The 10,081-nt window shown below is 36.5% G+C and overlaps 3 protein-coding genes and 1 long non-coding RNA gene across 7 annotated transcripts; 3 read left to right on the forward strand and 1 right to left on the reverse strand.

The window, feature by feature from the left end:
• The first annotated feature begins 303 nt into the window (after positions 1-303).
• On the forward strand, positions 304-5,218 carry LOC117224175 (uncharacterized). 4 transcript variants are annotated; one of them, XM_076526088.1, is made up of 11 exons: positions 304-440; positions 521-640; positions 899-1,179; positions 1,401-1,588; positions 1,684-1,801; positions 2,676-2,937; positions 3,157-3,273; positions 3,542-3,632; positions 4,266-4,411; positions 4,748-4,880; positions 5,056-5,218. In XM_076526088.1, the coding sequence occupies exons 3-11, from the start codon at positions 957-959 to the stop codon at positions 5,113-5,115; spliced, it is 1,338 nt and encodes a 445-aa protein (XP_076382203.1). In that variant the 5' UTR covers positions 304-440; positions 521-640; positions 899-956; the 3' UTR covers positions 5,116-5,218. The 4 variants fall into 4 exon arrangements, with proteins under 4 accessions (XP_076382203.1, XP_076382202.1, XP_076382205.1 ...); XM_076526087.1 differs by having other exon boundaries at positions 899-1,517; XM_076526090.1 differs by lacking the exons at positions 1,401-1,588; positions 1,684-1,801.
• LOC143260495 (uncharacterized) lies at positions 427-3,965 on the reverse strand. The gene is made up of 2 exons (XR_013034721.1): positions 3,582-3,965; positions 427-3,114 (listed from the first exon to the last, which is right to left on the reverse strand). It is a non-coding gene; the product is annotated as an uncharacterized LOC143260495 (long non-coding RNA).
• Positions 5,219-5,569: 351 nt separating the features above from the next.
• On the forward strand, positions 5,570-7,674 carry LOC117224173 (ribophorin I). Its single transcript, XM_033476919.2, has one exon. It carries the CDS (start codon positions 5,710-5,712, stop codon positions 7,534-7,536), a length of 1,827 nt encoding a protein of 608 aa, XP_033332810.2. The 5' UTR covers positions 5,570-5,709; the 3' UTR covers positions 7,537-7,674.
• A 189-nt stretch (positions 7,675-7,863) lies between these two features.
• On the forward strand, positions 7,864-9,835 carry LOC117224210 (deoxyribonuclease TATDN1). Its single transcript, XM_033476980.2, has 5 exons — positions 7,864-8,011; positions 8,167-8,346; positions 8,768-9,161; positions 9,230-9,433; positions 9,508-9,835. Exons 1-5 carry the CDS (start codon positions 7,972-7,974, stop codon positions 9,611-9,613), a joined length of 924 nt encoding a protein of 307 aa, XP_033332871.1. The 5' UTR covers positions 7,864-7,971; the 3' UTR covers positions 9,614-9,835.
• Positions 9,836-10,081: the final 246 nt, after the last annotated feature.

Below are 10,081 nucleotides of genomic sequence, written 5' to 3' on the forward strand. Positions count from 1 at the left end.
TTCTTACTCGGAGAAAACCAGAGGTCTCTGTTTATATTTAATATAGTAGTATTTAATGTAGTATAAGCGCTCATCTAATCGGAAAAGTTAACAGAAGTTTTTCTGCACAGTAGCAGAAATATTAGGGAGCGAGGTAAAGATGGAAGATTCGATCCGGCCTGCCTGAACCCTCGCGCCGTAATCCAGCGCGTCTTTCCGGCCTTCTATCGACAACTTTAACATTAATTATCTCAAAAACTATAAGTCGTCTGCCCCCGAAACCGGATATCATTGGATTCAGTTTTACAAGCTCTATCGCTAAGACGTTAAAGCACCTAGTTGAAGGTTTCCGGTGCAACGCTGTTCCGGTATACAGTAAATTCTCGCCAATTGTTATTCGGCTTGTGAACAAAAATGGCAATTTGGAAAGAGGAAATATGACTATCGTTTAGTATTTTAAGGTAGTATATTTTTCAGAATTGCGTGTTCCATAGATACTATAGAATATAAAAAACGGTATTCGTACCTTGTTTTCCAACAGTAAATTCTCAAAAGAGCTTCTACTATTCGCACATTTATCGGTCTCCCGTTACCCACGAGTTGCATCGTCGAACGAAATAAGTGCTTGATCGACACACCATCCACGGTATTGCACAGAACGGTGAGTCGACACTTTGATAATCGCATGCCTTTCGAAACAGAATGTGGAACAGGTTTTCCTTTGTCTACGGTGTCCGCGAGGTCTCGGAATTACCCTCCGGTAAAATATTCTATTCCGTTTCCTGAGACTTAAGTAAAAGAGACTTCGTAACCCTCGGTACTTCTCGTAGACAATTAGAATATCTGCGCAACATTCGTCGTTGTAATTAAATCGATCGGAAGGTTCGAGCGGAAGCGTTTAATAAGCCGTCTTTTATAGCCGCCTCGGCTCCCGCGGGCTCGTCAGGAAGCCGGTCTAAATGTAATTGCGAGATGGGATGAATAAACTATATTTCCGAGGCGATGTCGCACGATTGCGACCGGCTCGCGGCCAGTCGTTGTCCGAGAGCGATCGCGGCAATGGGTGCGATCGAGGAAGAGTACAAAATCTATTGCTTTCTGCTCCGTCTGATGAGCCTCTGGCCTTTCGACAATTCTCTTACGGCGAAAGCCTGGAGGATATTTTTTACCATATCTCCGTTGACTTGCATTTACGTTCAGGTAATTTTCGAGCTCGGCTTTCCCTCGGGATCTATTATACGTGCATAGATACACGTATGCGTGTACACCATATACGGAAGCACCATAATACAATACGGCTGCCACGTTCGTTCGGTATCGTTTTCTTCGTTTCTCGTTTTCGAAATTCCGTTCGCTCTTATGAAACGCTCCCGACCCCCTCCGTTTACCCCCAACGCTTAAACGAGCTAACTTCTTTTCAGATTTCACTAATTCCCGCCAACTTTACCTTCAGGAATATACTTTTCGCATTAACGTTTGGTTTACCTCTGTTATTGTTCTCTTGTCGATACGTCGGTATTGTCTATACGTTTCCAACAGTAAGTCACGAAGAACGGCCAAGTCTGATTCGATTACGCTTACCAGAAACGACGCTGCTGAAATACATACAGTATATGATACGATAATATCTCGACCGTTTTTCCAAGCCTGTTCGTTCGTGATCGTAACTATCATATGATTTGTTTGCTTTCTATGTGACTTCAGATCAGATTTATTTTCGAACATTTGCAATCAGACTTCAGCACGCTGAGAAACCCGACCGAACTGGAGATATTGTCGAAACACGCGCACAGTTCGAGGCGTGTAGTCTACGGATTTCTGTGTAAGAATTCCGATTTTCACCATTAAGCATCGTTTAAATATGTTTATAATGTTACACTACGTCCTCTTGCTCGGCAAGTTCGCACGACCGCAAACGCTGCTAAGGGAGAAAGAACTTTATCGCTTTTATTGCGATAATAAGCTGTAATCGAATTTTCGAGAACATCGACGATAATAATCATAGCGTTACTATTATCGTTTGCATGATAATAGCATTGATATTATCGTGAACGTTCTCGAAAATTAAACAATTAGAGAATTGGACGAAACATTGACTTTACCGATTTCAAAAAGGTACAAATCCGAAAGGAGCTTTTGTTCGAATAATGTGTTCTGTTGCGTTATTTCCGATGTAGTTTCTATACAAAGATATCGCAGTGACAGAAACCTCGCTTTTTCGTGGCTACACTGTTCGAGACTTTTCAACACCACGAATCTTCGAGGCGAAGTTTACATTCTTTTATACTATACATCTATATTTATAAATATCATAATTTTGATTGACTACCGATTGTAAAAATCTTAACGCATAGAATTCTTCCCAATTAAAATTAAGAATAACCTTACGTCTCGTTTTTACAGTCGTCGACAATCGATAACTATAAAAACGAGCCCCAACATGGCTCGAATAATCGTATCTCCTCTTCCCAAATTGTCCATTTTTGTGCGCGATCTGAGCATGAATTAGGGAGAGAAATTGCCAGTACCCTAACAATTAATAACTAACAATAAGTAATGCGACTATTAGAAAATTAGAATTCAGATAGAACATGTCGTCGTAGCTATGGATCAAGACGGATCCGAATCGCGCCATCCGGTAGCCAAAGACGATTTCGCATTGCAATGTCATAGACGTCGATTCTTGTGAATTCCAGGTATAGCTTGCGGATCGTTCGCGTATGTACATCTGATCATTGCCGGCCCCCTAATACTCGATGTGCTGGTACCGATGAACGAGCCCCGAGACAACGGATTGCAATCGTTCGGATTTTTCGTTTCGACCGACAACAAGAATATCTATTGGGTAGCATGTATCTTCTTATTGTCGGCTATGACAGGTGTCATAACGATAATTTGCTCCGAGTCGACGCTCTTCGTGATCAGCCAATACTGTTGCGGATTGTTCGAGATTGCCAAGTACGAGATTGCCTCTTGAATGAGATTGTACGGCGCCAATGGATTCCAATGGCATTGTCGCCAGCACACTCCGGTTCCCCCTTCTCCACTCCACAGCACATTCCGTACCACCGCTAGTAGTAAGCACCGTTGCGTGAATCCGTGACGTCACGGCCCATTTTTTGTTTTAAGCGTCCGCTGCAATACAAAACTTTATTAACAGAGTCCTGAATGTTACAGCTATCGATTTACAAACATGATCTACGAAACGGTTCACAAGCCCGACAATCCGAGGCAAAGGTACTTTATGCGTGCAAGCATGCGCGAAGCAGTGGAGATTCACACGAAAGCCATCAAGTTGGTACATTCGCTTAAAGGGCCTAGCCGTATAAAATAGTCAAATCTGCCCTTAGCAGTTTTGCGTGTACCTATCATGTATCTACCCTTCCGGAAAAGCTAGAGGATTGACATTTTGCACAGAAGAGACCTTCTTGACCACCTATCGACCCGTCTAATATGCGTTGAAAAACTACTGAGGGCAGAGGGCAAACAATTTCGCTTCAATTGCTAAACCTACTTCTCCTCCCCGCTGCATTTTCTCAATTTAATGGAATCATGGACATAGTTTCGTGAGGATATTTGGTTACGATGCAAGACTACCATACCTGATAGCAATCGTCGTGGTGGTAGTTTCAATGTCTTTAAACCTTTACCGTGTAAGTATTCAGTATCATAGTCATTCGAGTCCTATTAGTATCAGTATCCTTCAAATATTGACTTCCAGCGAAGATGACTGACAGTACGCCTATTGTATGCTAATAGGCGCAGCGTCTACTTGCGAGAAAGGGTTGATAACGCTAGCCACCTAGCGGCTCGAGCGGGAAGCAGCGCAAACCAACTCTTTCCCGCTAGCACTAAACCTACCGCGGTCAAAATAGCCGCTCTCTTATATTGCAATTCTGCAAACTGTAGAGACTCTTTCATGGAAAATGCTTGAATAAATTGCATTATTGGAGCAAGTTTTATAATATAAACTTTAGAAAATCTAAATAAATTCAATCTTCCGAAGCAATGCACTCCAGGTACTATTACTGCTTGGTAGGTTTAGTGTTAGTACGCGAATAATACTTTCCTATCCCGTAGTACAGAGAACTATTCGATTGTGTTTCTACTTATGACAGGGATAACATAAACTATGTTAGATCGCAACTTTACCGATTTGTTTAACAAATAGTACCGCCTGTCGATAATAATGAAAACGTTTGTTAAGCCTTCGCGACAGATCAACGTTGCCCCGCCGATTTTCAAAAATAATAATATAAAACAATAATATTTCACACGTGTAACAGTCTATTCTAGCAATGACGGAAAAAGATGACATGAAGAATATGTGTAACGCACTTATTATTGGTATCATTCACGTTGTGGCTGTGTTCATGGGTAACTATATCGGACAGGAAGTTATCGACAATAGCGTGGCTATCTTTCATGACATGTAAGTTTACGTTATACTTTGAATACTTTACGTTGCGAAAGACAAATCGTATGCAAGGAGAGATAAAAATAAGATGATAGTTAAAGATTTGAGCTACTAAAAGACCCTGTATACTCGATAAGTGTCTTACAGAGTGCCCTCTATATGCGATTTTTGAAGCACTATTTTAACCGCCACCTATGCTAGTGACAAGCTTGTACGAACTAAAATTCAATATGACGGTTTTAAAGCGGTAATTCAAATTCTAGATTCTAAAGCCGGAATATATTAAGTACATTTTTCGAAAATAAAATGATCGGTGATAAACTAACGATGCAATGTTCTTACATGATGCAGATATAATTCGCTGTGGTACTACTGTCCAGTAAAGATGCAGAAAATGGTATTATTGATAATGCAGAGATCCATTTCAGGCAGCATGTTGGATTTCTCCGGTTTATTCTGTCCAAGCAACAAAGGTTTCGCAACGGTACGTGCATCAGCTTTATTTCATTTCATTCAAGAGTTATATGTAGTTTATAGTATAATTACTATCATGTAGACTCGTAGCATTATACTATCGCCACGTGGCCCACAAGACGTATACGACTAGTATGCATAAATGCAAATTCCACGCTCTAGGTTGCAAAATGTTTCAATTTCAGATGATGAGCTCGTCCTTCTCTTATTTCACTACAATCTGTTCGCTAAAAGGAAATGTCTAGTAAGGGAGACCGGCGTTAAAAGTTTCGATTTCGAGAAAACATAAGCAATGAATTATAGAAACAATGTACTTATCTTTTTTATTTAATAAATTCTTCATAGAAATCATTTCTTATTTTTTTCGTGAAAGTCTCTAGGCGTCTCAACAAGTTTTTTGGATATTTCTCGAAAAGGATAAGTGAGCAATTAAAACTAATTGGTGAGCGATTATAGGCAATTAAAACGCAATTTTTTGAGCTATGTTTCATTAATATTGGTTAATATGGTGAGCCAGCTTCACACGGGTCATTACTGTTTTATAGAACCTCTGAATATGACGGCGTTGTGAAGCTACATTTCATGATTAGAGTCAATTTTATTGACTCTAAAAACATGTCCGAGTTTCACTTCTAGTCACGTTCTATGATAATAAGTGATTCCGACTCCAGACTCCATACTCCCCCCCCCCCCCCCCACCATTCCCCACACTCCATATTCCATCAACCGCCACGTCTGTGTTATGTGCCGACTGTATAACGCACGCCGGTTTATCGGAAATATTGAAAGACAATATAATATAATATAATAAGTTGAAGAGAATTAATACGGTAAAAAGTATGTTTCGATATAATTTAATTACACTAATATGGAGTGTCGGATTGTTTCTCGGATTTCATATCCAATCTCTTACTGCTACTGATGTCATTGACTCGGATCTCGTTCTTAAAAATGTGGAGAAGCATATTGATTTGCAATCTCAGTTAACAAAAATTACAACTAGACTCGTTCTGGAAAATGGAAGCAAAGATCGACACATACGAAGTTTCCTATTTTCATTGGAATCTAAACAGAAAAGTAGTCTAAGCTATATAGCTGCATATAGAGAACCAGTACGAGTTGAGCTAAAATTGGCTGAAGTAAAGATAAACACGCATCCAGATAAAATTTTTTATAAAATTGAATTAAAAGATCCGCTCTCTCCTGGAAGAACTATGTCTGTTGATATAGAAATGGTATTAAGTCATGAGCTTATACCTCATCCTAAAGAAATTACCCAAAAGGAAAAGCAATTGGTAAAATACATGGGGAATATTTATCTTTATTCACCGTATACTATAATGAAGCTAACAACAACAATATCTTTACCATCACGCAATGTTGAAAGTTATACTAAATTTAAACCAGTTTCACAAAGTGATTCAATGATCACTTATGGTCCATATGAAAAACTTTCTCCATTTTCATACGAGGAATTAAATATACATTTTGAAAATAATAATAAATTCCTCACTGTTATCAAACTTGAAAGAAGCATCGAAATATCTCATTGGGGAAATATTGCAGTAGAAGAACATATTGATTTATTGCACACTGGAGCCTTATTGAAAGGTTCGTTCTCCCGTTACGATTATGCCAGAGAAACCAAATCAGGACAGGCCAGTATTCAAAGTTTTGATACCATTTTACCTGCAGCTGCTTCTGATATTTATTATAGAGATGAAATTGGAAATATTTCCACGTCACATACTCGTATTAAGAAAGATTCTGTGGAATTAAATCTTCGTCCACGTTTTCCACTCTTTGGTGGTTGGAAAACTCGATATATAGTTGGTTATAATGTACCTAGTTACGAGTATCTATTTCACTCTGGAGATCAATACACATTGGAGATGAGACTTTTGGATCATGTATTCGATGATATGGCAGTAGATGAATTAGTTGTAAAAATTATATTGCCAGAAGGTTCGAAGAATATTGAGCTAAACCTACCATACGCAGCAACACGTTTACCAGACTCTCTTTACTACACATATTTGGATACTACTGGTCGTCCAGTAATCTCTATTACAAAGAAAAACTTAGTTGAGAATCATATTCAGGATTTTAAACTAAAGTACACATTTCCGCGTGTATTGATGTTGCAAGAACCGTTACTAGTAGCAGCAGCGCTATACCTGCTCTTTTTATTAGTAATCACTTATGTAAGACTTGATTTTTCAATAGACAAGGACGAGCTTTCAGAAAGTAAATTAAGAATAGCTGGTCAGTGTGAAAAAATTTTAGCTGTTCAAGATCGACGTGTGACATCATACAATGAATTAGATTATCACCTAGCAAATCTCAAAACGAATAAGGATGCCAATGCATTTTTGTCCGTTGTTAAAGGCATCAATAAAGAATACAAAACTGCCACAAATGCTATTGCAGAAATTGCTCAACGATTGAAAGGAGAATCTGGCGATATATACGATCGTGTGCAGGAATTACAAAAACATGACAAAACATTGAAAGAACTTTACAATCAACAACAAGCACTTTATGTAGACAAATTAGTACCAGGAAAAATAGGACGTCAGCAATTTGTAGAAGCAGAAGCAGTTATTGCTAGGAAGAAAGAAGAATGCATTGAGAAAATTAATTCTATTGTGAAATCTTTACAGTAATAAAATCTTTGAGCACTCACAACTGAAGACTTAAAGAAAATAATTTAAAATACTAATTGCAATCTTTTTATGATAAGTTAAAGTAAACATTTTTCTGTACAATAAGTTAAGATTTGTAATAAAGAAATATAAATCATATATTGTCTACTTTTACTTATTTAGAAATAGCAAAAAATTTTTAATATACTCATTAAAAAATGTTATAAATTTTCGATAACAATGATATATTTTATTATCTGATGTACTCAGTTAAACTGGCCTAAAACTACTAAAAAGATAATTCGAAAAAATTATAGCTCTCCCTCCCAGATAATTTCAAATGCGTATGTATTTAGTAAATCCATGTGTCAGTGTAGAACGCCGGTTAAATGAGACACCTGCTATGCTAACCTTTTAGACAGTGCTCAGAAAACTGTCACTTTGTTCGTACATCGAATGATTGGAGCTAGAATGAGTAATTTACGGAAATTTATAGGTAATTGTTCTCTTTCTTTAATGATAGTTGCACATATTTACTAGTCAATTTATTGAAATAAAAGCTGCATCATTCCCTTTTTGTTGTTAATTTAATATAGTTAGCAAGAGGTTATACACTTGTTATTTATACGTGCTATGATCTTTTCAATACAGATATCGGAGCAAATTTGACGGATCCTATGTTTCAAGGAATTTATCATGGTTCTCAAAAACATCAACCAGATTTAGATAAGGTTTTGGAAAGAAGTTGGAATAATGATCTCTCCAAAATTATAATCACTGCCGGTAATGTGGAAGAAAGTAAAAAAGCTCTTGAAATAGCACGAACAGATGGTAAGATATTGCTGTATAAATACATTTAATATAATAATTGGATTGCATATGAATTAGTTAAAGAAATGAAACATTGCCACTGTCGTGTCTCTCTATCACGGGCAGCTGTAGTTCAATATATAAGAATTTATTTTTATATTCATTATGATAAAATTAATGATTTGTACACCTTGCAGGGTTTCAACTGTGAGGCTAGGCTTAATCTTATAATGTTCATCTATTATTTACTTATCTCATATTAAATTGTGATGCAATTGTTACGTATGAAGAAACCACTGAAAGAGAGATGCGATGGTTGCTGTGATTTTATTTTATAACTGCAACCATAAAGTGCATGTCAATGGAAATATCTAGGTATATATTGCATTTTCTTTTCATGTTATAAAATTTTATTTTATTTTCATTGCTGCACATATTGTAGAACGATTATTTTCAACGGTTGGTTGTCATCCAACGCGTTGCAATGAGTTTGAAGAAAATGACAATCCGGAGGCTTATCTGAAGTTGTTATCAGATTTAGCTATAGACAACAAGGATAAAGTTATTGCTATTGGTGAAATGGGATTGGATTATGATAGGCTACAGTTTTGTTCAAAGGATGTACAGAAAAAGTATTTTGAAATGCAACTATCTTTATGTTCCACTTTGAAATTACCAATGTTTTTACACTGCCGAAATGCTAGTGAAGATTTTGTGAAAATTTTAAGGAAGCATAAAGATACATTAACAGCTGGTGTTGTACATTCTTTTGATGGCAATCCAGAGGAAGCAAACTCTATACTGCAAATGGGATTGTATATTGGCATTAATGGATGGTATGTCAAATTAGTTATACAATTGTAATGTTTTATGCAAACATAGCTGACTGTAACTGCATTTATAGCTCACTTAAAACAGAAGAAAATCTTTTTGCTGTAACGACAATTCCCTCAGATAGATTAATGATAGAAACCGACTGCCCATGGTGTGAAATAAGACCAACTCATGCTTCTGCAAAAGATGTTATTACTAATTTTACATCTGTGAAAAAAGAAAAGTGGCAACCAGATCGAATGGTTAAAGGAAGAAACGAACCATGCACCATAGTGTAAATATTAACCTATTAGTAAAAGATAAAGTAAAAATAATTGAATTTAATTTGACTTGATTCTTTTTTTGCAGCCAAATTTTGGAAGTGCTTGCACGGATTAGAGACGAAGAAGAAGAATACCTATGTAATCAAATATACAAAAACACAATGAAGGTCTTTTTTCCTCACGAATTATAATTGTAATCGAAACTTATGACCACTGTGCACAAAAGAAACGCAAAAAAAACACATAACAAGAATTTTTACCAAATTCATTTCTTAGAAGAAAGGAAATGAAAATACTCATTTTTACATACATTGTTCTATGAATGTGACTGGAGTCACATAATCATCTCCATTAGTTGCATTATTAGCACTATTATATTTATAATTATGATAATAATTATTACTATTCCTATATTTATCGATATTATTCTATTATCCCTGTGAACATTGCTAATGTTACTCCTATTTTTGTATCCAATAACATTTAGTAACATCCAATATCTATTAAAAAATTAATCATATTGCCCCCTCCTCCATAAATTCTCTAAGAGTAGCAAAAAAATGACTTTATTTAATATATTTTCCAATTTACGTATAAACTTGTATTATCATTTGATCCACATAATAGGAACATAAAAGAAAAATAAATGCAGCAAACAC

The sequence above is a fragment of the Megalopta genalis genome, chromosome 13, assembly GCF_051020955.1.
Source record: "Megalopta genalis isolate 19385.01 chromosome 13, iyMegGena1_principal, whole genome shotgun sequence".
Taxonomy (NCBI): domain Eukaryota; kingdom Metazoa; phylum Arthropoda; class Insecta; order Hymenoptera; family Halictidae; genus Megalopta; species Megalopta genalis.

Excerpts from the sequence above, each read along its gene's own strand:
- LOC117224173 (XM_033476919.2), top strand. The coding sequence starts at position 5,710 with ATGTTTCGATATAATTTAATTACACTAATATGGAGTGTCGGATTGTTT.
- LOC117224175 (XM_076526087.1), top strand. The coding sequence starts at position 957 with ATGAATAAACTATATTTCCGAGGCGATGTCGCACGATTGCGACCGGCT. Across the intron at positions 3,274-3,541 it reads ATTCACACGAAAGCCATCAA|TTTCGTGAGGATATTTGGTT; the intron begins GTTGGTACATTC and ends TCATGGACATAG. Across the intron at positions 4,412-4,747 it reads GTGGCTATCTTTCATGACAT|ATATAATTCGCTGTGGTACT; the intron begins GTAAGTTTACGT and ends TACATGATGCAG.
- LOC117224210 (XM_033476980.2), top strand. The coding sequence starts at position 7,972 with ATGATTGGAGCTAGAATGAGTAATTTACGGAAATTTATAG. Across the intron at positions 9,162-9,229 it reads TATATTGGCATTAATGGATG|CTCACTTAAAACAGAAGAAA; the intron begins GTATGTCAAATT and ends CTGCATTTATAG. Across the intron at positions 9,434-9,507 it reads AACGAACCATGCACCATAGT|CCAAATTTTGGAAGTGCTTG; the intron begins GTAAATATTAAC and ends CTTTTTTTGCAG.